This window comes from Podarcis melisellensis, assembly GCF_964234715.1.
Source record: "Podarcis melisellensis genome assembly, chromosome: 14".
NCBI classification, from domain to species: Eukaryota; Metazoa; Chordata; class Lepidosauria; order Squamata; family Lacertidae; genus Podarcis; species Podarcis melisellensis.
In genome coordinates, this window is record NC_138546.1 from 13,719,229 (window position 1) to 13,746,054 (window position 26,826).

The following is a 26,826-nucleotide window of genomic DNA, read 5'->3' on the forward strand; positions in this document are numbered from 1 at the left end:
ATGTCAGTGTTTCTACAGAATAATGGTGGGAAGTGTAATGATTTTTTTTAAAAGACGGCATCTGCATTTTACCTAAGGGGTGCCTAAAACTAACCATGAACTGGAAAACAATAAAAACAGTTCAAAACTATGCCCAGTTGAAAATAGAGAGGTCCAGACAGCTGTGACTCTTGCCTCATGTGCTGGGCCTCAGGAAGGCACATTTCCGCTTTGTGGTGGGTGAGGTGGCCAAAAAGGCACAAATCCAGCTGGCTTTGTTGGGGGATAGTGCAAGAGGGCACTTTCAAGGGGTCCTCAGCACAGAGCTACCGGTCAGCCTCCACCTCTTCAACATGCAGAGCTCACCCCACAACCCCACCCCACCCCAGTATGGCCTTCAGCCCTTGTATCACCATGGCAACAACCTAGCTGCTGGAAGGGGTACGAGAAATCTGGAAGGGGCAGGAGAGAGAATTGGCAGCGGATTGCTGTGCGAAAGGATTGTGGGCTCAATTCTCACAACTCATATTCCCGGATTGAGCATATGCTCAGAGCCCCCTGATTCTTAATTCTTGAATGTGTGACCTCCACCCCATTTTTTTAATGCACCTGCCTCCAGTTGTGAATCTCAGGGTTCCAGTAGAAAGCAAAATAGATCCCCAAAGCCTGAAGTCCTCCTAGCAAATGCACATGGATCTATATTTAAGCTGCCCCCCCAACCTTTCCATCAATCCTCTTCCAGACTGCATACTGTATAAGTGGGAAATCTGAGGAGATTTTGTGCGTGTGTATGTTTTACTTTCAGTATGGAGAAAATCAGCAGGCAAGTGGCGTTTTGAAGCTGCCCTTTCCCAACCATTCTTGGAATCACCAGAGGAGTCATTTTTGTTCCTCAGAGGCAGAAGTCAAAATGTACACTGTTTACTTTCAATTGCGAACAACAGAAGGCTGGCCTTGGGGAAGGAAGGTCAGCTACGCTGTTCTTTTTGAGAGAGAGCAGGTTCTTCTCGGAAGATGTAATCTTCATAGGAGCGAGCAGGGAAGGAAGGTTACAGCCGAAAGAGGGAGGCTGAAGACTCACTACTGAGCATTGTTTTTATTATTAATTATATTTATTAGTCACTCTTTCAGAAAGCAAACAGTAAAAAGTGTAAAGACCAGCATTTAAAAATCCTAAAATGCTCATCAGTAATAAGTATAAAATACATGAAAATTGTCTATAAAATACAAGAATCCTCTTAAAGGCCTGTCTGCTCCAGCATCCTCTTTCCACACTGGCCAACCAGAATACCTACAGGGAGCCCGTAAACAGGACCGGAGTTCAACACTCCCCACCTCTGATTCCCAGCTTAGCGGGGGCAGGGCAAGCACTGCATGGTCTACAGAGCACCAACACCATAATAATAATAATAATAATAATAATAATAATAATAATAATAATAATAATATAATATATTTATACCCCACCCATCTGGCTGGGTTTCTCCAGCCACTCTGGGCGGTTTCCAACACATATAAAAACATAATAAAACATCAGACATTAGAAACTTCCAAATACAGGGCTTTGCTACCACTCCCTGCACTCCAGACTCTGCCACCTGAGGCAAACTACGTCACTCTGTCCAATAATAGGGGTATTTTCCAATTAAGGGGTACCTTGGTCATCGGCTTGAGGCCAGGCTCAGAGCTGGTCAAGATGTCAGGGCCTGGATCTGTATCTGGGACCTTTTTCTCTCTGAGTCCAATTTAATGGGCTGTCCCTTCCTTGTCTGGGTCAGAGTCCAGGCTGCATTGGGGCAAGGAGTTCACTTGGGCCAACTTAATGTGTGAACTGGGCAATGACAGGAAATAATGATTTCCGATGAACAAAATCCTCTCCAGAAGATCAAGCTGTGCTTGTTTTCTGTTCAGATCCCTTTGTGAAGATCCAGCTTGTTCATGGTTTAAAACTGGCGAAAACAAAGAAGACTTCTTGCAAGAGGGCTACCATTGACCCCTTCTACAACGAGTCCTTCAGTTTCAAAGTGCCCCAAGAAGAACTTGAAAGTGCCAGTTTAGTCTTCACAGGTATGTTTACCTATCTCTTTCAAATGCGGTTTGTAGGCCTGCCTGCCACACAGTTGAATAATTTTGGCTGATTAATTCATGTGACCTTCCGTCATTTAATCAACTAACAGCTAGGGTTGTAAGAAGATAGAGGTTTCTGTTGTGACCAACCTGTGTTGGTCACAATCAACACTGTCTCCATTCTGCTGCAGCTTTGTTTCCATCAACTACTATGTCATTCATCTTACTGTCCACTAATTAAGATGCATTACTATTTAAATCAGGTGTGTAGCTATATACGTAACTTAAAGGAAACAACAAAACAATGGGGGAAAGAGTAATTACATATTGTTTGCAGAGTTCCTCTTTCTCCCCTGTTGTTGGTGGAATTCTCCAGTATCCCTATTAACAGTGCAATCCTTACTATATCTACTCAGAAGTAAATCTTACTGACTCCAGTAGGACTTACCCCAGGTGAGTAGGGTTGGGTTGGCAGCCTAAATCTTCATTTATGTACAAGTGAGGAACAAAATGGTTTTAAAAAATAAACATGCCTCTTGTGGTTTGAATGATACCCACAGTTGGGTGACGGAAGCCTCTTCAACTTCCGAAATCTCCTCCCAGTCTGCTGAGAGTTGTCGTCCTCCTCAACATCTGGCAATCAGCACATCAGCCATCCCTGATCTTGCCCCACGATGCCCAGAACTTCAGAAAACGAAAGCAAGATTCTGTCTCAGGTCTCAAATGAAATGCCTCTCTTTTGAAGTGGACCATAACCAAACCCGTCACACAAAAAGCAGCCCCCTCTCAGAAGCACCCAATCGAGATCCGAAGGGATTTTATTTTCTGTGCGCACCCACCCTAGTAGAAACAGATGTTGCTGTTGAGACGAGACGCTGAAATGAGAACCCATTAGCTTGTTTCCAAACATTTCCGAATGAAAGCGATGCTCATCAGCAATTTAAATCGCAACCGAAATTTTCCTCTGTGGAAAAAGCAGCATGCATAGTTTTGAATGCACTGGATCAGGTGTGGGAGGAAGGAATTGTTCCTGTAATCCATTGAGGGCCTTATTTTGAAATAGAAAAAGACAGTCACCTAAGCCACATTCTCCTCCTCCCGCTCTCTCACCCACAATATATAAACATTACCAGCTGTCTGGAGTCAGTTGCGTTTATTAAGAGGAATTGTTTCCCCTGTGTTACTATTATGATTAGTGTTTTTGCACAGCTTTGGGTTGTGGGGAGGGCGTGTAGAGCGTTTCAGTTCCCACCCACAAAACTTTCAGGCCCTGGGCAGGTTCCTAGGCTGTCTTTTGGTAAATCCATCCCCAGGCTTCCACAGACTTGACAAGCTGGAATGTCTGAAGGGGAGGGCAAGTAAGATGACAGAGGGTCTGGAAACCAAGCCTTGTGAAGAACGATTGTTGGGTATGTAGAATCTAGACGAGAAGACTGACAGAAGATTTGATAGCCAACTTTAATATCTGTCACATGGAAGATGGAACAAGCTTGTTTTCTGCTGTTCTGGAGTGGGGGAACCAAACCAGTGGATTCAAATGACAAGAAAGGAGATGCCAACATTAGGAGGAACTTTCTGATAGTGAAAGCTGTTCAAAAGTGCAACTACCCTGTTCAAAAGTGGACTACCCTGAAAGGGTGTTGGACCTCCTTGGAGGTTTTTAAGCAGGTTGGGTCAGCATCTGCCAGGGATTCTTTAGCTGTGATTCCTATAGCACGGGGTTGGACTAGGTGACCCTTGGGATCCCTTCCAGATCTACAGTTCTATGACTTATCTGTTCATGGTTGTCCTCTTAGAATCATAGAATCATAGAGTTGGAAGAGACCACAAGGGCCATTGAGTCCAACCCCCTGCCAAGCAGGAAACACCATCAGAGCACTCCTGACATATGGTTGTCAAGCCTCTGCTTAAAGACCTCCAAAGAAGGACACTCCACCACACTCCTTGGCAGCAAATTCCACTGTCGAACAGCTCTTACTGTCAGGAAGTTCTTCCTAAAGTTTAGGTGGAATCTTCTTTCTTGTAGTTTGGATCCATTGCTCCGTGTCCACTTCTCTGGAGCAGCAGAAAACAACCTTTCTCCCTCCTCTATGTGACATCCTTTTATATATTTGAACATGGCTATCATATCACCCCTTAACCTCCTCTTCTCCAGGCTAAACATGCCCAGCTCCCTTAGCCGTTCCTCATAAGGCATCGTTTCCAGGCCTTTGACTATTTTGGTTGCCCTCCTCTGGACACGTTCCAGTTTGTCAGTGTCCTTCTTGAACTGTGGTGCCCAGAACTGGACACAGTACTCTTCCCTTTCCCCAGATCCTTGCCACACCTGACCTCCTCTGGGTGTGTTACATACCAGGCTTGAATTGAGTGTTTTATTCCACTAGACTGGGACAGATGACAGGTGGAAAGGCTACCTGCCCTGAGCCTTGTTGCTCTACAGTGTCCCTGCCAGCAGGACTGCAAACTGAAGTTAGTTGGGCCATCAGGAATCAGGCGACTTGGGGAGCCAGTAGAAGCTTTGCTGGCCTTACATAAGAACTTCCTTGGGCTTGGCTCTTCAGTCTGGGCCTGTGAAAGGATGTGTTAAACCAGGGATTGGGAACCTCCAGTCTGTAGGTTCCTGTTTGGCATGCAAGACAATTCCCCCTCAAACCACAACCATTTGCCCCCCAGCACCTGACATCAGTTAAGGTTGTGGCTGCAAGCTGAATGTTAGCTTCTGAGTCTCCCTTTGCAAGCGGGACTCGCTGGCAGTGCCAGTCCGCTAATTGGCATGTTCAGTGAGCCCTGTTTTCTCCACACCTTCAAAGAGATATTCCTCCTCTACAGACGTGTGTAGGGATGCTGGCCCTAGATGTTCACTCAGTGTTGGCTTAAGTAAGGAATTCCATTCACAATCTAAATGTGAATGGTGATCTGAAATGATTTAGTATCTCAGGGCCAGGCTTGAGTAGGGAAAACACAACAGCTAGATGGACCAATGGTCTGGTGCTGTATAAGACAACTTCCTAGGCTGCTATTATGATGACGACTACTACTGTTATTGATACTACTATTACTATTGCCTCTGGGACTGGAAAGATAAAGACTGATCCTGTGATTCTAGCTGATGCCTGAGTGAATAGACTTCTGAGGCTATGGAATAAGTACACATTGTAGATTGTGCTTTTGTTTGTTCCCCAGTTATGTGCTCAGGCCTCGCGGCTATGCTTTTATTCGCTGTTACAGAGGCCGCAAGACCAGCAATGGTTTGTTCTCTTTATTGGCAGGCTGGGTTTGCAGAGCAGTTGCAGGCGAACAGTTTAATTATTGAAAGGCTTTTGAAATATGTAACAGGAAAACAATCTACATGAAATGGAAAGCTTTGGGGAAACATGTGTTAGGATGTTTGTGTGCAAATAAGTTTGTGTAGGATTAGACTGGAGCAGGGGGAGCACTTAGAATCATAGAACTGTAGAGTTGGAGGGGAACCCCAGGGGCTGTCTCGCCCTACCCCCTACAGAGCAGGAATCACAGCCAAATAACCCCTGACAGATGGCCATCCAAACTCTGCTTCAAAACCCCTGATTAAAAACCTACCATCCACTCAAACAGCTCTTCACATCAGAAAGTTCTTCCTAATGCCTAACTGGAATCTCTTTTCTTGTAATTTGAACCCATTGGTCCCGTCCTCTGGAGCAGCAGAAAGCAAACTTGCTCATCATCTGAGGCCCTACAAGAGGTCCAGAGAGTGGCAACACGAGAACAGGCCTTTTCTGCAGTGGCTCCTTGTTTGTGGAGTGCTCTCCCCAGGGAGGTTCAGCTGGCACCTTCATTATGCACCTTTAGGCGCCGGGCAAAAATGTTCCTCTTCAACCAGGCCTTTGGCTGATTAACATCCGATGCCCTTTGAAATGTGTTTGTGGGAAGGGGAGAAAGGGGTCATTGGTTTGTGTGGTTTTTTTTTGTTTGTTCTTGTTTTTATTATGTGTTTTGTGCTTTTATCTTGTATAAACCTGTTGTATAGTCTGTGGTGAAGCGTCCTGAGATCTATGGATGAAGGGTGGTATACAAATTTCATCACCACCATCATCATCATATTCCATGTCACAGCCCTTCAGATATATCAGGATGGCTATCATATCACCTCCAGGCTAAAGCATGCCCAACTCCCTCAACCAATGGTCATAAGTCTTGGTTTCCATCTTTATCATCTTGGTTGCCTTCCTCATGGCTGCTGGAGCTGCTAAACCTCCTCCTTCCTTACAAAGGGGAGGGGAAGTGAACCAGCAGGTGGCAGCAGTGCTCCTGGTTGCTCAGCCTCTGTAGCCCAGAAAGAGAGTGGGGAAGGTGAGCGATAGAATGGCCACTTATCTCTGAAACAATAATATACTGTACTGTACAGTATAGGATATGCATCACACAGAAAGAAGAGAGGGCACAGATTCTCATGAAATTTGGCCCAAGTTTATTTATATGTGTAGATGCAAACTTGGAAATAGTGGGTGGAATTCAGTGCTACACCTACTCGAGAGTAGGCTCATTGAAATGAATGAACACAACTAAGCTACGTCTGTTTTGCATTTCACCCAGTGACTAATCTAAATGGAAAAACAGAGTTGTCTCCAACTAAGTGTTGCTCAGACCTGGTCTCATATGCTTGTAGGTCCCTAAATGTCTGTTTTAACCCCTGCAAAACACCTCATTTGCAAGCTGAGTTGCACCCAAACTTCCAATGCTCTTTGTGTTGCAGTTCTGTCTTCAGTCGAAACTATTTGAGTGGATCAGGAGTTCAAATAATAAAACAACAAAGTCACAACTGAAAAACCCAAAATGAACAAACCTGTAAAAGGGCAAGAACTGTTGTGAAACTGAAACCAGCAGACAACAGAATTAAAACCTCATTAGAAAACCACACACCCATGCTTTCTAGTTGATAATTTATTTTTAAAAGCATTTTCATTACCAAAACAATACAGATTACACACAAGATTTGTGTAAGTGCAAATATTCTGAAGAAGAACAAAATAATAATCCCATGGCGAGGAATGTAGTTGGAACTAAATGCAGCTCAATGAAGACAGTGGTCAGTGGACACGGCATGTTAGTTTATTGTTGGGGAAGGGAAATGGAGGCAGGGTGGTGAATGGAATGGAAAGGAAAAGGACATGGCTGGCTGGCTGGCTGGCATTTTGGTCAGAAACACTCCACTCTGCATCATTTTGTTGCAGGTACCACTTTTGTAGGTAGATAATTGTTCAGCAGTGTTCCCTTTCTCTTTCATTGCTGCTAGACTTATCCTGCTACAAATCTATTGACAGGAAAGAAGGAAGACAATTTCTGGCATGATTTCTTCAGCTCTGCCAGTTCCGTCCACTGCAATCGGAAGTCACTGCTTTCTCTGGGTGCTTTTGGGTGGGATTCAGTCACATAATGTCAAATTAAAGGTTGCGCAGTTATGCTGGCTAGAGAGCTCTCTAGTTAATTGTTCCAGTCAAGGAGAGATCTGAGAGTTAGGGTTGGCGTTGCAGCTGCTTTTTCAGTCTTTATTCCCTCACCCCCACCCCATCTTTCTTTCTCCCTGCCTCTCTCTTTATTATCTTCAGTCTTTGGCCACAACATGAAGAGCAGCAACGACTTCATTGGGCGGATTGTGATTGGCCAGTACTCCACAGGCTCTTCGGAATCCAAGCACTGGCGGCGGATGCTGAACTCCCACCGCACGGCTGTGGAGCAGTGGCACACTCTCCGGTCACGAGCTGAATGCGACCGCGTCTCCCCGGCTTCCCTGGAGGTGACGTGAGGACACCAACGCTGCTAGCAAGCCACTGAGCAGATCTATACAAGACAAGTCACACACACACACAAACACACACACACACACACTTGCACATAATCACTATGGAATCCACAGCAACTCTTAATGGCCACTGGCAACGAAAAAAATGGTTGTATTAGCCTCCGTGCTACCTATTATTCCATCCACCCCATTGATTGTTTTACTCAGGATCACATATCAACCACTGCATCTACATCAGATGTTGTGTAGGACAGTGGAAGCTGCTCAAAGGGTTGTCTGCTAATACGTTTTCAGAAATCCTTTGTTGCCTGCTATGTCATAGTGCGGTGCAGATAGCAGACTGGTTAGCTGCGGAAAAGCTTCATGGTTTCTTCTCCACTATGCCATACTCTACATCTCGTGTGAGCAATTGTATCGGAAGGTATCACATCCTATGTGTTATCCGTGGTGAATGCGTGGTAGATTACTAGGATGTTGTTTTAGCGGTAGAGTGTATGGTGTAAACACGTCTAAACCCAGTCCTTCCTTTGTCACTGTACTAGCTTAACCAAATCAGATATAACGTGTGCTTCTGTGTCTGGAGCTGTGCCCTTGGGCAGAATGGGATGGAGGCAGTCGTCTCTTTCCTGCTCAATCGCACATGCTAGCATTTTGTAAAATGTTGCATCATTCAAGAACCCGCTGGTGTACTGTTATGAAAGCTGCAGTCCACAGCTGGATCACCCTTGATCAGGCCTCTTAAAGCATTGCTCTTCAACCAGTTGGTCGGGACCCATCACCTGGTTGCATCCTGATCTAAGGTGGTTTGAAATGGTAGCGCTACTACCAGAATTAGGGTGTGTGCATGTTTGACTTAAGAGTGGGTCCTGGGTCTGAAAAGCCTGAAGACTCCTGCGTTGAAGTCAACAAAGCTCATTTTGGAGGAGGGAAATTGCAGGGAGGAGGGTTGCAGCCTAGTTGCAGTGCTAGTTCCAGAAGTATGCAATAGTATGGGATGTGTGAGCTGCCCAATTTGTTTCCACGGTGCAGGTTCCATGACTGCAAAGTGCGTGTGGAGTTGTCCTTTCCCTTGGAAGTGGTGGAGGCACGGAGGAGCCAACCACCCAGCAGAGTGAGGTGGGTGCTGAGGGTGCAAGGAGTTGCACCTAGTAGTCTACCTGCTATCCTCAAGGACAGTGGAGGGTGCTGAAATCAGGTTCAGCCACTGGCCCATTCAGCTTCTGGAAGGAGGCAGGTTCCACTTTGTGCTTTGCTTCACTCAAAACAGTCATAGTAGGGACTTCTATGCACATGGATCCACCACACTCACGGCACATCATTAGAATGGGGCACATGTCCCTTTAAAGGCCGTGGCTGAACTTGAAAGTGGAAGCATCTGAAGGTTTCAGAGAACTGTTTGTGTCAAATCCCACCCACCCCCCTCCGTATTTTAGGAACCTTTTGTGGCAACGTTCACAAAAGACCTAATGCTGTGTGAGTTGCATTTACATGTGATAGTCAAGTTGATCTCTCCACACACACACCCCCACTTTGTATTTCAGTGTGTTGAACTGGTCTTGAGTGTAAAGTCAGCAAATGTCTGTGTATTTACCTGCCACATACAGAAAAGGTGTAGGGAAGTAGGTTGAACCTTCTGTAATACTGTAGAGATCAGGGATGGGGAACGCCCTCCCACCAGATGTCAAAGAGAACAACTACCAGACTTTTAGAAGACATCTGAAGGCAGCCCTGTTTAGGGAAGCTTTTAATGTTTGATGCACTACTGTATTTTAATATTTTGGTGGAAGCCGCACAGAGTGGCTGGGGAAGCCCAGCCAGATGGGTGGGGTATAAATAATAAATTATTATTACTATATAACCTCAGGCTGCCAGAGAGGCCCCTCCAGGCATCTCCACAGGGCACACACCCTCTTGAGTCACAGTGCTCACCTGCCCTGCTTTGCAGCCTCCTATACTGTTTTTGTCTGGCTGGGACATGTCCTCAAACTCTGATAATGCTTCTTGTGTGCCTAGGTGGAGATGAGAGAAAGGTATGAGTGAGTGTGAAGAAACTAGCCCACTGTTCTGTTCACCTTTGCCTTTGCCCTCTCTCTGCCACTAGTCATGTGGCCCCTGGAAGGTCACTTAGAAGGAAACGTGGCCCCTGGTCTGAAAAAGTTGCCCCACCCCTGGAATAGATGACCTGAGCAAATTGAATGTATGTGAGATTGAACACTTGAACAGCTCATTTGCTGGGATCTGCTGTGGGAGAGGGGATTCCTGTGGGATTTCCGAGAGGCATCTGATTTGTCGTTGTGGGAAATGGGAATTTAGGCTAGAATCATAGAATTGGAAGAGACCACAAGGGCCATCGAGTCCAACCCACTGCCAAGCAGGAAACAAGATGGGCTAGATGGGCCTTTTGTCTGATACACAGGCCTCTTAACACTCTTGTACAATTACAAAGTGAACCTGTATTGGGACCCCACAAAGAATATAAATTTGGTTCTTATAAGGTGTAATATTCCTGTATGAAAATTAACTTAGTATATCGCTGTTAACTTTTATAAGTAGCAAAACCTTTTTTTAAAAAAATAAATGCATGGAACCATGGCACATGGAGACAACAATCTGAGCATTTGCTGCAGTATTCATGCAACAGATGTCTGATGTGCCAGCATCCATCATCAAAGCTGGCACGGGCATACTTTACTTTGACAGAAATCTTCGTGTCTGTTGGCTCTTGGGCCTGATGGAGGGGTTTTGGTTCCTCCTTATTTTAAAACCATAGTTTCCCAAAGCGGTGGATGGACGTGACAAGTCAGCAAATTCTGTCAATTTTGTTAGATGCTTCTGTACATTCTCCCCAACCCCAAACATACTGTCTAAGGAGGTATATTTATGGAAAAAAATAAAGATCTGTTTATTTGTGTCAAATAAGAATGAAGTGGTGCTCTTTTTAAGCAACTCATTTCAAGAACGATGACCTGTGTTCTGGATGCCTGCACAACATCCCATTGAGGTAGATTCAGCAGTGAGTTTCTTGGGGCATTGTGGTTATTTGTGTTACAGAATTATAGAACCATAGAAATGTGGGGTTGGAAGGGATCCAAGGGTCATCTGGTCAAACCCCCTGACAGATGACCACATTTGTCTCTATGGCAACAGCACTTTTTCAAGAGGCAGGTGATGTGTACCTGGCTGAGCAGCTAAGGCTGTTACCTTGACAAGGAAACTGATGCGGCACATTTCCTCTTACAGATTCAACCCACACAGATACAGGATCACTGCTTTGGAAGGGATCATCCAGGCTGACCCCTCCCCCCCTTACGTTTATTTATTTAAAATATTTCTAGGCCATCTTTTAGGGACAAACCCTCCTAAGGTAGATTACAAAAGATTTCAAGAATTTAAAAGAGAGAACTATAACCAGTGCTTTTTTCTTGGGGTACGCATACTTCTAAACATTTTGTGAATCTTTACTGTATTTATTTTTCCTGATTTGAACTATAAAATGGTGATTTTCTTGAGTCAAAATGGAGTACCCCTAAACATTTTTTTTAGAAAAAAAGCACTGACTAAAACAAAAAGATCATCATGTTAACTAAAAAAACATTTGCAGATCAGCAGTACTGTATCAGAAGTCTTCTTCTTCTTCTTCTTCTTCTTCTGCGATCCCTTGTAGCCGAGTAAGATTGTCTTCCATAAACATGGTTTTAATAATGAGTCCATAAGTGACTGTGGAGGCCACAGTGGGGACATTGGTTTCCGGGCTGGAGTTGTGTTTATACTTCATTTATTTAGATTTGCCTTGAGACAGTCTTTAAACCTCTTTTGTTGACCACCAGCATTACACTTTCCATTTTTAAGTTCGGAATAAAGTAGTTGCTTTGGAAGATGATCATCAGGCATCCGCACAACATGACCAGTCCAACAAAGTTGATGTTGAAGAATCATTGCTTCAACACTAGTGATCTTTGCTTCTTCAGTACACTGATATTAGTTCGCCTGTCTTTCCAAGTGATGTGTAAAATTTTTCGGAGAGACCGAAAGTTCTTTATGTTTAATGTTTTATTATATTTTTATATATGTTGGAAGCCACCCAGAGTGGCTGGGGCAATGCAGTTAGATGGGTGGGGTATAAATAATAGAGTTGTTGTTGTTGTTGAATAGGATGTTCCTGTTTTCATCAGAGAAAATATTGGAAGGTATGCAATGATCAGGGAAGATGGGAATTGCAATCCCAACACCACCAGGAGGCCACCATATTGACAATCCCTACACTGACGATAGGGCACTTTAGGCCTGGGAGGGTCAAATGCAGCCATCTGGGCCTCTGTGTTTGGTTCTTGGAAGTCTTGACAGGTCACACTGCTCCCTGGACCTGCTATCCACTCAAAGTTTTTTTGCCTAGCTGGAATGTGCCATTGAATGCGCCTGCTTGCCTGAGTAGAGATGCGTGAACGTGAAGAAACGAACCTGCTGCTCAAAGGTAATTTTATTGATTATTTATTTCCAGTTTCATAGCCTGCTCTTCATTAAATATTTGCAATCCAAGAACGGGGAACAAAGCGACACAATAGCACACCGTCCAAGTGCCCTGATTTTCCAGGGACAGTGCTGGAATTACGGAAGCCGTTCTGGCTTCTGATCTGATCTTGGAATGTCCCTATTTTCCCTGCCGCTGATTGAAGCGGTCGAGTGAGCGCACATGTGCGGTGAGGTGATCTTGTAGTTAACTGCCCCTGGTTAAGGCTCCCGCCCCCCCAAAAAAGTTCAAGGGCCTTAAGGTATGAGGCAGTCTTTCTCCTATACTTGTTGCAGAGTCAAAGAGCCTTGACTCACCTGTCAGTCTCAGTCACCCCTGTAATCCCCTTTTAATAACCACTGGCCCCACACGTCTTCTAAGGATGTTGTTATAAAGATGGGCTGTTTGGGGACAAAGCATGATACAGAGAGGCTGTGTTCCTTCACCCAAACCAGAACTGTGAGAGTATAGGAGGTGGTGCAGGGATGGGAGCACATTCACGTTTTTTTTCTGGCCGCTGCTTGGCGGTCCTCGCGGAGCATTTGCGCACCCATGCAGTGGGGAGAACATTCTGCCTTTAAAGGTCTGTGGCATTGCATGAGCTTGTTCTTCTCCTTTTCATTCCAGTTGGAAGCCTAAGGATTACTGGCCTGGGGGAGCTGTAAATTCCTTCTTGTCCTTGGCAATAGACTCACGCTGGGATCCATCAACCATAGAAAAATCCACAGCGCCTCCCAGCCCAAACAATCTTAATCCAAAGTCTTTTGTTTCATGTTCATCTGTGGCCTTGTTCTTACTGAGATGGCCGACCTATGTCTGAGCTGCAATGTTTCAGGTGGCAGGTGTGGGATAGAAGACTCCTGCTTACACTTTTTAAAAATAACAATGAATAAATCCCTGCACAGAGAAAGCTAGTGTATCAAGGAGAAGGGCCCTAACCTGACTCTCTTCTTGACAGGCTAGCTTTCTATATTAGGGGAGCAGTAGCAGGGGTAATCAACTGATCACTCACTTCCCAAATATAAAAGACCAGCATGTCAAGGAGAAGGGTCCTGGCCTGGCCTACTTCTGGATGTGCTTGTTTTCTATATTCAGGGTATAAATAAATATAATAAATCCATGCATTCATGTATGTATGTATGTATGTATATAAAAAACTAGCATGTCAGGGACAAGTGCTCTAACTTAGCTTTCTCCCTGATGTGCTAATTTTCTACATTCAGGGAGTTTTAGTATTTGTGTGTGTTTAATTATTCACTATTTTGATACCACTCAATTTTTAAAAAAGTGGTTTATATAAAATGTTATAAAATATTTAAAAATAGCAATAAAACAAACCTTAAAAACAGTAGACATAATAAAGTTACACAGTACTTCAGTTTTGTTCACTGTTTGTATCTATATTGGAATAAAGAACTTGTAACCCACTCCAGGACCTTACATTATAGTTTTAAATATAGATAAAATCAACAACTTTAATAAAGCATAGAACTTTAGAGTTTGGAGTAACTCAGATGTCCTCTAATCCAACCCCCCTGCAATGCCAGAATCACTGCTAAAGCATCCCTGACAGATGGCCAAATAAAATAAAGATACCAAAAATATATGTACGGATAGGCTCAGCATCCCCTGAAAATGATTTAGCTGACATCGAAAATATCACAGCAGAGGCATTTTTAGGGGAGGCTGTGTAATATCAGTGGGGAGGGGAGTTTCAGAGAATACATGCTGCCATACTAAAATATTGATTTCTCACAAGTGTGGAAAACACACATTATGTGGCACTTGTACAAATGCCAGTTCTGCAGATTGAAGAAGTTGAGTGGGCACATATGGAGTGGCAGTTGGGGAGTGGGGTGGGGTCACACGAGTTGCCACTAGACACAGCCACAGTTCAAAGTTTCAGTAGGAAAAATATTCTTATGTATGTTTAGCTCCACAACAACCCTGTGTGGCAGGTTAGGCCGAGAGGCAGTGACTGACCTCCAAGGTCACCCACCAGGTTTCATGGCTGAGTGAAGATTTGAGCCTTGGTCTCCCAGGTCCTGGAGGGACGCGGGTGGCGCTGTGGGTAAAACCTCAGTGCCTAGGGCTTGCCGATCGCATGGTCGGCGGTTCGAATCCCCGCGGCGGGGTGAGCTCCCATCTTTCGGTCCCAGCTCCTGCCCACCTAGCAGTTCGAATGCAACCTTAAGTGCAAGTAGATAAATAGGTACCGCTTTATAGCGGGAAGGTAAACGGCGTTTCCGTGTGCTGCGCTGGTGCTGGCTCGCCAGATGCAGTTTAGTCACGCTGGCCACGTGACCCGGAAGTGTCTCCGGACAGCGCTGGTCCCTGGCCTCTTAAGTGAGATGGGCGCACAACCCTAGAGTCGGACATGACTGGCCCGTACGGGCAGGGGTACCTTTACCTTTACTCCCAGGTCCTAGTCCAATACTAACCACTAACACTGCACTGGCTCTTGGGTAGTAGGAACAACTCTGTCAGCCACCTGGCTGCCATTTTGTTTCTCCCCAATGTCTCCGCATTGCCCCACAACAGTGTGTGTGTGTTCAGAAGGGGGAAGAGGAATGGAAGCCCCCACCCAATATAGTGGAGAATATTCAAAAACACTGTGTAGAGCAATCCCCCCCTCCACACGTATACCCTTGGGGGCTGAGAAAAGGAAAAAGAAATCTCATAAATTTCCTCAGGGGAAAAAAAACACCTTTGAAGAAATGCCATCTCTCAGTGTGTGCATCAACATGGGAGAAGTGTAGACAGGATTCATCCCCAACTACCACCTGACACGTTAAATTGAGTGCATTGGGTGATTTGTAGGAACACCCCTTACTGGTCTTTTTAAAAATGTGGTATATTGCCACATATCTTTCACTGTGCTGTGTTCCTTCATAGGCCTAGCAGCTCTGAGACTTGGACCTGCCTCTGCCTTTGACAGTCCTGGCAAGTATTTTTTTTTTTTTAAAGCACCAAGATGGAAAGCTTTTAAAAGAAAGCCTGAAGTGGCTTTATGTTCTAAAATCCAGCACATTGCTTTTTGGAACTGTGAATCGCCTTTGGGATTTACCTCTAAGTCACGTAGCAATCATCTTAAGGGTTTGTTAGGTCATTTCTACTGCTGGGTGATGAGGGCAAGTTATTCCATTTTAGCCTCAACTTGGTTTTATCTGGGACACTGGGTTGTTGTGTGGCAGTGTGTTAAGGAAGGGGTTCAAGCGCATACCAGAATCCGCACCTTTGAGGTGCTCTGTTGCGCTTGCGCAACAGAATTAATCAGACTTCTCGCGGATGACTAATGGGAAGATGCGTAAGGACCTTACAAGCAAATGGAGGGTGATTTGATGCAGGGTGAATGCTCATTGTCATACCCAGAGACGGATGTGAAATAAAGACTACTTATAGTCCAAACGCCACGCAAGCTTTGCATGAGCAGATCATGATGGATGCTCAATAATCAGGTCATCTGGAGGAGTGAGACAGAATGGCCAGTGGTGTGGGAGGTTAGGCCGTGAGGCGTTCGGCCAGCATCCTGTGCAAATCTTGTTGAAAGTTTGCCCTTACAAGGGAGGGAGTTGTCTACAAAGCCTCTTTGCAGCTGCTCCAGTGACTTCAGTAGCACTACAAAGGGAGGAAAAACACGGAGCAGCCAGTTCTTTGCAGCTTCGTAGAGGAGACTTGCTCTCGACCAGCTATGATATCGAGGTGGAATTTCTGCGCTACTTTCTCTGGGGTGCTGCTCGCCATCCAAGCTTTCCCGCACACCAATATTAAAATCAGTCAAGGTGAGTACCCATCTCCAATGATAAAATACTCAAAACTGGGACACCTGAAGCCAAGGTAATTTTGCTTGGGGTTTTAATCAGGCTGAGATTTAATCTTGGGAGCTAAATATCACCTCTTGGTTTTTGTCTCCTTCCCCCTTTGAGAAAATCCTCTAAATAGAGCTATAGATAGATAGATTCCATTTATATCACAAAATGCATAAGCTTTAGAAAATAAAATATATGCAGAAGGGTAGAATGTTCAGTGACTCCTATGAATTTGCATATATCCAGTCAAAACTTCCTGTGTAGCACAGCAGCTATTGACCCAAACTAACATAAGTGTATCAGAACACTGTAAGCCCACTATATACGTTTGGCAGCAGCCCCTAGCTCCTATATTGATCACTGAAATTAATCCTTCTTCACTTAAAGTTATTTTCTCTTAGGTTTTGTTCTCTAAAACTAATAAAGTGAGTTAGTTTGCTGTTGAAACACGGTCCTGTATTCTCTCATGCCATTCTTTGATAGACGATATTTGTTTTTTCTAATTAAGTCAGAAAAGTTGGGATTTATGGGTGGCTTACCAGGAATCTAAAGGCTTTGATGAAAAGGCAAAACTGACATCTTGCTCCAACTTTATCATTGAATCCAGTTCTGGTGGCAGCCTGTGTTCAGTAGGAATAGGGAATAAAATTCATTCCGTTTAAAAGCAAACCTATGTACTTTTCAAAACAGTATGTAAACTGAAACTCAGCTAGCTTTTGAAATTCATATTTCTCTGAATTTTGCAATGCAGTTCTCCAGTCAGGTAATGTGTCAAAAAATACATATACCAGATTAAAGTGTGCATGAAAATGCATATATATATATATATATATATATATATATATATATATATATATGTAATTAATATGCCCTAAGAGGTATTCTATTAGGGGAAATCACTTTACAAAATATTGTATATTGGTCATAAATGCATACAAAATGTATATATTAGGAGAAATTCACACAAAAATGCTGATCGATTTTCAAGAAGATTTTTTTAAATGAAAAAAACAACACAAACTGATGTAGACGTGTAAGGAACTGAAATGAAGATTGGAAACATGACAAACAGCAATAAATAGAAATGGACAGATTCATTCATCCCTAATGTTCAGATAGCATCTCAGCCGTCATTATGGCTCAGCTAAACTGTTTGAGAGTTTGTGGTATACTTATTCACTGTCATTTCATTTCCAGACCACTATTTGTACAAATTATGTGGATTTATTTGATTGCATAATTAAGTTGTTGTGGAACTTCTGTGTTCATGAAATGCCAAGAAATGAGATGATAAAATGATTTATGGGCATTAGGGATTATAGTGTACTTGGTTTGTTTGTTTTTAACTTACTCAAATTAATGGGTTGGATTCAGGCTAAAATAGTTGAACTTAAACCCAATTAAATCAAAGGGATGGCAGTCATGATCTTAACTTAATCTACACTGAAATGAATGGGAATTAAAAACAACTAACTTATTATGGATTCAACTGCTGGAGTGTAAAGTAGAAAAAGGTGAGGAGTTTCTCAGCTCCACTGCAGTATAACCAACCTTACTTTGGATGGATTTAGGGATGGAAGGATCTGCTCATTTTGGCTTTCAGTTTCTAATTTTTCCTATTCTAAGATTTGCAAAAATTTGCAATTAAAAAAACATCCAGAAAATTAAACAGGATTTTATCTCAAATTTCTCCTAATAAACATTTTTCAAACAATTTCTCAATTTTTGCATTTTTGTAAACATTCTTCAATTGGCGATCTGCATTGCAAAATTGGATAAGGGCAAATTTCAAAGGATAGCTGTGTTTCTGTTCTCATGAAATTTTAGAAGTTGTAGATTGAATAGATCCGGCTTCAAATGAGGCCAGAATCAAATTTCTCCCCTATCTCTTGATGCCATGTGACCAAAGATGGAAGGAATTAATTTCACTTTCTTTCGGTGTTGGCACAGTTCAGCCACTGAAGTTGGTGGAACATATTCTAGAGAAAGTGAGTACATCTGAGCTTCACTGAAATACTATATGATCTCATCTAATGGGGGGGTTTGGTTCTAAGGGTCCTGCGTATACATAAAAATAGCATATGCCCAAACTCTTGGAGGCACCCCACGGCTACCAGGAAGAAAGACACACACACACACACACACACACACACACACAGAGAATCCCCATACTCCCAGAGCCCGCATGCCTAGCATATAAATAAACAAATAATAGATATCATTGCTACTTCTTTATTTCCATCAGTACCTATTTGTCCTGTTTTTTCATGTGACATGTAAGTGACTACCCTAACCCATCAAATTTGCAGACCTTTAAACTTGCATCAGGGGCACTGGTTTCTAGCGGCCGAGCCCTTTTGGGCCCCCTATATTTTGGGGGTAGGGGCTGCCCCCCGATGTCCCAAAAGTGCGGATCTGAGCACCCTTCCTCCTCCTGCCACAGAGGGGTTGAAGGAGGGTTGAAGCAACCTCCTGCCAGTGACAGCACCAAGAAGAGGTGGAGGAGGTCTGCTGGCCATCGAGCCATGCAGCCGCCATGTTTGGCTCCACCCCTGGCTCCTCCTGACCTCCTGACGTCACACGCATGACGTTAGGACATCGCAAGATCACACGTGTGGCGCCTGCCCCCCTCTTCAATCACCCTTGCAAGCTGGTGCCTCTGACTAGCATATTATATTATTTTCTCCTTTTAAAAGTACAGCTAGCAAAGAAACCCTGAGGTGAATATGACATCCTTGATTTACCTCAGCCCTGGGAGTTGAAAGCTTACTGGCTGCTCGTCCAAAGATTGGGCCAACGCGGCCATTGGCAACTGAACAGGAAAGGTGCTAATTAGGGGGTTGACCTGTTTCGCCGTCTCTCCTCTTGCACATTTAACCTTAAAATTCTTTCAGGCACCTCTGGTGCACTGGAGCTAATCAAATTAATGTTACCTACTGGGGCAAGTGGTACAGAATTTCAACAGGCTGAATGGTTCAGACAGCTTCATTTTCCACCAGACGATGGGCCGTTTTCTGAAGAGGAATATGGAGGGGGGAAACCAGCTTGAAAGCTTCGACTGGGGCCTAACTCGTCCTTCCAGTAAGGTGTGCAGAACTACAACTCCCATCATCCCCGTCCATTGGCTGTGCTTGCTGAGCTGATGGGAGTTGTAGTTTGGCCAGATCTGGAGGACCAAAAGTTTCCCCAACCTGCCCTTGATATTTAACACTGAGAATGAACCTTCTGTCTCATGTCTTCGCCACACTCTAGAAACATACCCTCCCTGCTTTTAGTGGTGCCATTGATTGATTGATTGATTGATTGAAATATTTATAGACCACACTTTCATTTTTTTGAAAAAGACACAGCCAGGCAGTATACAAACTCACCCAAAAATAAATAACAAACATCAATAAACAGCGGGCAATAAAAAGAAATTTACATTGGAAAGACCTGTCTGAATAGCACAGCTTTTGGGAGATGACTGAAAGAAGGCAGGGATGATTTGTGCTGAATCTGTAGTGGCAGGGAGTTCCACAGGGCAGGTCCTGCCACACTAAAAACTTGGTCTTTAGTTAAAGGCTGACTGAACCTCAGGGGCTAGATGAAACTCAGTTATCAAGGTAGAACATAAGGGATCAAAAGCTCCTTAGGTGCTTTGGATCCCCGTTTATAAAACCATAGAATTGGAGGGGAACATAAGGCTCATCTAGTCCAACCCCCTGCAATGCAGGAATCTTTTGCCCAACATGGGACTTGAACCCACAACTCTGAGATTTAAGAGTTTCATGCTCTACCAAATGAGCTCCCAAGGTGGGTTAGATCTTTGTGAATTAGCACAAGAACCAGGAGCCTAGCTTGGTAGCAAACTGGCAACGAGTCAGAGACATTGGGATGGGTGCGGGACACAATTCTGGTCCTTCTTTCCCACGTTAAGAACCATGACGTCGCCTGCTGAAGTGGTATTTGCTAGAGGGGACAGGAGGACAAGGCTGTTTATCCAGCGTGGTGAGTTTTATCTAATCTCCTCTTTTGTGGGCTTCTTTCCACATGCCTCTCCTGAGCTCTTCCCCCTCCCAGCTCTGCATTGCCTGCAGCCAATGGCATGTCAAGATGCATGGAAATGACAGCTGTTGCTCGTCTCTTTTGACAACCGTTGTTGAGACAGAGGTGGCTTTCCTGACCCTTGTAATCTTCTGGGCTCCCAGGACTGATAGCAAGTGAATCTGACAAGTGGAAGTGTGTTGAGATATGTGCCTCTCTAACCTATTTCCTTCCTCTCTCCCTAGCTTTGCCAGAGCCAATTCTCTCTTACTCTTGCCCCCTCTTTTGGACTGAATATGAAGGCTTTTGCTATAGATACTTTCCAATCAATAAAACATGGGCGGAAGCTGACTTGTATTGCGCAGAGTTCTCCATCGGCCTAAAATCAGCCAAATTAGCTTCCATTCACAGGTAAGAATCACGCAATAACGTTGCCCCATTTGCCCTAATGCATCACCCTTCGCTGGTGCCTTGTTGCTGTGGAACACTTGGGATGTGTTCAGAGGATGGAGACAAAAATGGTGAGCGGTTTAGGGACCAAGTCCTGTGAGGGAAAGGTTGAAGGAGTTGGAGATGGTTCGTTTGGAAAAGAAACAATTGAAAGGTGAGACTATACTATCCTCAGATATCCAGAGGACTGTTGTATAGGCAGAACAACTTTGTTTTCCTGTTGCTCCAGTAGCTTCAAATGACAAGGGAAAGGATTTAGATTAAGCTTAGGAAGTACTTTCTGATGGTATGAGCTGTTTGACAGTGGGACAGGCTGCATTGGAAGTTGGCGGATTTTTAGAGGTTTTTAAGCATAGAATGGGAACGCGGGTGGCGCTGTGGTCTAAACCACTGAGCCTAGGGCTTGCTGATCAGTAGGTTGGCAGTTCGAATCCCTGTGATGGGGTGAGCTCCTGTTGCTCAGTCCCTGCTCCTGCCAACCTAGCAGTTCAAAAGCATGTCAAAGTGCAAGTAGATAAATAGGTACCACTCCGGCGGGAAGGTAAACGGTATTTCCTTGTGCTGCTCCGCTTCGCCAGAAGCGGCTTAGTCATGCTGGCCACATGACCCGGAAGCTGTATGCCGGCTCCCTCAGCCAGTAAATTGAGATGAGCGCCGCAACCCCAGAGTCGGTCACGACTGGACCTAATGGTCAGGGGTCCCTTTACCTTTAAGCATAGAATGTAGTGCTGACTTCTTGCATCAACTGAGGGTGGGACTACATGAACCTTGAGGTCCCCCTCCTAACTATATGATTCACTGATTACCTGGCAGCAATATCGCTATTTACCCTGGTTAGCCCAAGTCCATCATGGTTTTTGCGATGCTGTTCTCCAACCAACCCGTGTTTACAGAAATGCACATATCAGGTCAACATGTGCTTAAGATGAATATCTTAGTGAAAATAACCTACAAAGACGCATCATATTAGGAGAAAAGTCTTGCAGAAGTGGCGCGCATGAGTCAAAACAGTGCACAAAAACTTGTTTTATTAGGAGATATTTGCACTAAAATGCTGGAGACTTTTGTGAGGAATTAGAAACTGCACATTGCTGCAAAAGGCAGAGCACTGAAATTTAAGGTTAGAAAATGAGAAGCGTAGAGAACTAAAAAGAAAGAGCTAGCACAGCATAGCGGTTAGAGCGTTGGACTAGGGCCTGGGGAAGTAAGGGTTTGAATCTGCACTCAACCTTGGGGTGACCTTGGGGGCTAGTCACTGCCTCCCAGCCTAACCTACCTTGCAGGGTTGCTGTGGGGATTAAATGAGGAGAGGGAGAGCCATGTCTGCCACCTTAAGCTCCTTGCAAGAAAGGTGGGGTGTAAATGCAATGAAATAAAGAAATAAGTATTAACAGATCTTTGCATTCCTAATTACATACGACTATTGGCAGCTGGGAAGAGAATGTGTTCGTCTATGACCTGGTAAACAGCCGAGTGCCTGGAATACCGACAGATGTTTGGATGGGACTTAATGATCTAAGACAGGTAAGAACCTAACCGTATCAGATGCTGCACCTCTCATCAGGCCCATAAGAAGAAGAGACCTGCTGGGTGAGACTTGGTGGCATCTAGCCTAGCAGAAGCGGAGCATTAAGGGAAATAGCCCTGCTTTATATTGAGTCAGCCTGTTTATCCATCTAGGTCAGCATAATCTATGCCAGGGGTCAGCAACCTTTTCCAGCCGTGGGCCGGTCCACCCTCCCTCAGACCATGTGGTGGGCCAGACTATTTTTTTTTGGGGGGGGAGAAATGAATGAATTCCTATGCCCCACAAATAACCCAGAGATGCATTTTAAATAAAAGGACACATTTGACTCATGTAAAAACACGCTGATTCCCAGACTGTTCGCGGGCCGGATTGAGAAGGCAATTGGGCTGCATCTGGCCCACGGGCCTTAGGTTGCCTACCCCTGATCTATGCTGACTTGGCAGTAGCTTTCCAGAGTTTCAGATGGGGGTTTTCTCCCAAACCTACCTGGAGATGCTGGGATCTTCTGCATGGAAGGCAGATACTGTTCCATAAAGTAACAGCTGGATAATTAAACAGCCCTGGCAGCTTCCTATATGCCTATATATTCCTATGCTTCTGCCCTGAGGGAAGTCAGTTATTGACAGGAGTGAGCCAGCAGTAAATCACACAAAGTAAGTAGAGTTAACTCTATATTAGGATCTGCACAGGAATGTCATGCCTAATGAGCACAGCAATTGTTCTTCTGTAGGTCTTGCTCCCAATGTTTAACCCATTAGGATGTTCCAATAAGCAAGGAGGATGAATTGTACAAACTAATTAACCTGCCTCCTCGAAATACAAAATTCTTCTGCAATAAGTTTACCCTACACCCTACCTCATTGGCTCTATTCAAAGCAGTATGTGCACTGAAAGGCAGCTATTCTACAAAATCTGCCCTTCTCAGAATTGTGTGCAGTTCAGCTCTCTAACTTGCATCCAAAACTGCATGGTAGGAGATAGCTGGGCATAGAACTGCATATATTAGTGAGAATAATGTACAGGAAACTCCCCAGTTATGTATGCACACATCGGTGCGAAGCCCGGAGTGGTATGAAAAGGGGAAAGGGGGCCTTAAGAGAGCAAGAAAATGGCAGAAATGGCTCAAAAGCAGTGTTTATCAGTTCCACAAGCCTTCGCATGTGCAATCCCAGGAGCCCTTGCACTGGGTTGGAGTTTGAGCAAGGAGGTTTGGAGGGAGAAAAGGTGGTGTTTGCAGACTTTTTCAATGATGTTCCAAATATGCACGATTTCACTTAAACACATGGTGTCTTGGAATGTAAAATGGGGAGTTGCCTGTATAAAATGCATTATTATATTAAGGGGAATTTCTTGAAAATTGTGAACCATATTGGCCTGAATATAAGCCTCACTTTTTACCCCAATTCCGAGCATATAAGTGCAGCTTGTATATTGTGTGCAGCCAGGAGCGCCGCAAAGCGGCACCCGCCCTGCGCGTAGTGCCCCGTTCTCTCCCCCAAGACCGAGAAGGGAGAGAGTGAGGAAGGGAAAGGCTGTTGGCAATGCAGGCCCGCCCCCCCGCCCCCCCGTTTGCAGCCAGGAGCAGTGAGGAATGGAGCAGCTTATATTTGGATATTTTCCCCTTTTTTTCTCTCCCCCCCACCTCCAATTTTAAAGATGTGGCTTATATTTGGGTGCAACTTATATTCAGGCCAGTATGGTATATTAGCAGAATAGGTTGGTTAAACCCCTTGGTTTTAATGCAAATTAAGTTAAAATCACAACCACACCCCATTGATTTAATTGAATTTATCTTCAGCCAATTTAGCCTGGATCCAGCCAACTGATTTCAGTACATTAAAAAGTACACGAAGATGACTCATGCCCACACATCAGTTTGCCATCTCGTTTCTGGGTTTTTTTTATAATACAGAAGCCCCATGACGGAAGTCCCACCTGTAACTGATACAGATACTGGTCTCGAAATGAAACAACAGTCATTTATTCAGTCAACAAATATATACCACACACACTGACAAAGTTGCCTTCTTGGGCAAGGCATTTGCTTTTCAAAACCAATTGTTCAGGTTTGCTGAGCAACTGTAATGACACCTGAAATGGTATCTCAAAACCAAGAATAGGTGAATCTGCCCATTTTGATTTTTCTCTGTTTCTCTGTTTTCCAGCCTTAAATTCAATTCTACACATTTCCACATCTGCTTGTTTTTTTAAAGAATCCTCATGAAAATTCACCAGCAATGAAATGTGGGTTTCTCCTAATACATACATTTGTATGTGACCATTTTTTTTTGCAAAGCATTTTCTCCTAATATAATGCAGTTTTTCACCAATACATGCACGTTTATGCACACTTTGCCACTGTACGTGCGTTTTTGTACCCACGACTTCGCTCGAGAACTGCATTGTCAAAATTCAGAAAAGTTTTGAAAAAATAACCGCTCGTTGGCTTGTGTATTGCTTTGGAAAGCGTGAGTTAGCTAGGTTTGCCTTGAAATGTAAACTGAATGGCATTTCTTCTCCATCCCTAGAATGCTCCGAATGCTTCTATCTATGCTGGTTAACAGCAAAGATTGAATATGTGCCATTTCCTGCCTGTTTCCCTCGCACTAACTCCCTGGTGATGTATTTGGTAGGAAAGCAATTTTGAATGGACAGATGGCTCCTCATATGACTATAACTACTGGGATGGCAATCAACCAGACGACGGGATCCACTCTAAACCGGAAGATGAAGACTGTGTGCAGATCTGGTACAGATACAGCAGTGGTAGGTGGTACAGTAGATGTATCTCAGAGATGGCCTCTTCCCAGGAGCTGCGGGTGCTCAGGCAGGAGAAGAGGCAAGAGGCAATATGATTGCCACCTTCAGATATCTGAGTGGCTGTCACACAAATGATGGAGCAGAGTTGTTGTTTCCTGAGTGCCTCACAACTCAGGGACAGAGCACATGCTTATGAGATGCAGATGTTGTCACGTGGCAGATATGGTGGGGGGAAGCAGAGAGAGATTCCACCCAGGCAGGGAGAAGGGGCGAATCTACTATGAAACTGATGAAACTTAATCTTCTGGGCCCCTAATCCTGGAGGGGCCCCAGAAATGACTTTAGTCCACATTACTTAAATTTTGGGGGTCTAGTCGACCCAATTTGAGTCGCATGACTCCAATGGGTTGATTTTTTTGCTGTGTACAGTTGTACCTCTGGTTACGTACTTAATTCGCTCCGGAGGTCCATTCTTAACCTGAAACTGTTCTTAAGCTGAAACACCACTTTAGCTAATGGGGCCTCCTGCTGGTGCCGTGCCTCCGGAGCACAATTTCTGTTTTCATCCTGAAGCAAAGTTCTTAACCCAAGGTACTATTTCTGGGTTAGCAGAAGCATATGTAACCCGAGCATATGTAACCCGAGGTACCACTGTATATTTCAACAATCCCACTGTTTGCGAATCAGCAGCACACATGTTGTAAATGTTGTAAATCTGCTGTGGCTAATGTATCCTGCCCCCAACCCCCTTATTAGCAGAGGTCAAGACCCTGGAGGAATAACAATGAGTTCACAAAAGTACTGAAGCAGATACAAAAGTGGTTATTCAGACCTCGTTGCTGCTTGTGATGGGCCCCCCATAACAGTTCAAGCTTCAGGGCCCCTCAAATATAGGTCCACCATTAGCAGCGAGGACCATCTATAGCCATGCCCTCTTCCTGTCAGGGCACAAAGGGGAAGTGATCTCACAAAGTTTGACACAAAAGGAAAATGGGAGCTAGAGGGGAGAGGAAAGAGAGCGAATTTAGGCGCCTGTTCTTAAAGTTAGAAAGTGATTACATTCAAGGCTTGTATTCTCAGTGACAGGCTACTTTCCTGTGTGCAGGATTATTATTATTCATATTGGGTACAGTGGAACATTGCCTCTGAGTTTGAGCTAGCAGAAGCTTTGCCTCTTCAATATGCTGCCATTGCTTCCCTCCTTGGAAACTGGGGTTTAAAACTCCGCCCAACAAACTCCTTATTTCTCTCTCTTTCCCTCTCCCTCTCCCTCCCTCCCTCCCCACCCAATTTCTTTTTCATAGCTTTAAGGTCTTGGAATGACAATAGCTGCAGCAGAGAATTTCCATTTGTGTGCAAGATCCCATCCCTGGCAGCTGATTAAGCGTTTGCCCAAAACAAAAGCAACAACTCAACTTCTGTCCAAACAACATGGAATGAAATGGATCTACAACCTTTTTCTAAGCCTGTCTCCCCATCCCACTGCACCCCGATCTCGTGCCCTCCAGATGTTTTGGACCCCAAATCCCATTGGAGTTGGGAGCCGTAGTTCAAAGCATCTGAAGAGCGCTAGATTAGTGGGAGGCTGTTCTAAGGCATAATTCTCTCACCTCTAATAAACATATTTCTGTATCTGACTCAATGAAGGCTCCAACTAGTCATCATGACCAAGTTTGTGTGTGTGTGTGTGTGTGTGTGTGTTTTCTGTACCTGGTCAATGCTCAGGGATGATGGGAGCTGGAGTCAAGGAACATCTGGAGGGCCACGGCTGCCCCATATCTGATGTATTCACTGGGGCCCAGCTGCATCCAGGTAATTTTTTGCAGGGGATACATTTGCCACCGGTATGCAATGTGCAGCTGTCATCCGTGAACAGACTGCATCTTCCGATGCTGTTGTTTTTAGATTATGAGATTGATTA

At 44.4% G+C, this 26,826-nt stretch overlaps 2 protein-coding genes across 10 annotated transcripts in view; both read left to right on the forward strand.

The window, feature by feature from the left end:
* SYT17 (synaptotagmin 17) overlaps positions 1-10,138 on the forward strand; it is a 36,329-nt gene extending 26,191 nt beyond the window's left edge. For all 9 annotated transcript variants that reach the window (XM_081888108.1, XM_081888113.1, XM_081888115.1 and 6 more), the window contains exons 7-8: positions 1,891-2,046; positions 7,632-10,138. In XM_081888108.1, coding sequence (XP_081744234.1) covers positions 1,891-2,046; positions 7,632-7,828 — 353 coding nt within the window. In that variant the 3' untranslated portion in view covers positions 7,829-10,138. The remainder of the gene's footprint in view (positions 1-1,890; positions 2,047-7,631) is intronic.
* A 5,682-nt stretch (positions 10,139-15,820) lies between these two features.
* On the forward strand, positions 15,821-26,547 carry CLEC19A (C-type lectin domain containing 19A). The gene is made up of 5 exons (XM_081888103.1): positions 15,821-16,114; positions 20,413-20,578; positions 22,048-22,141; positions 24,779-24,911; positions 26,210-26,547. Exons 1-5 carry the CDS (start codon positions 16,024-16,026, stop codon positions 26,287-26,289), a joined length of 564 nt encoding a protein of 187 aa, XP_081744229.1. The 5' UTR covers positions 15,821-16,023; the 3' UTR covers positions 26,290-26,547.
* Positions 26,548-26,826: the final 279 nt, after the last annotated feature.

Coding starts and splice junctions, on each gene's coding strand:
- CLEC19A (XM_081888103.1), top strand. CDS start 16,024: ATGATATCGAGGTGGAATTTCTGCGCTACTTTCTCTGGGGTGCTGCTC. Junction 16,115..20,412: donor CAATATTAAAATCAGTCAAG/GTGAGTACCCAT, acceptor CTCTCTCCCTAG/CTTTGCCAGAGCCAATTCTC. Junction 22,142..24,778: donor GACTTAATGATCTAAGACAG/GTAAGAACCTAA, acceptor TGTATTTGGTAG/GAAAGCAATTTTGAATGGAC.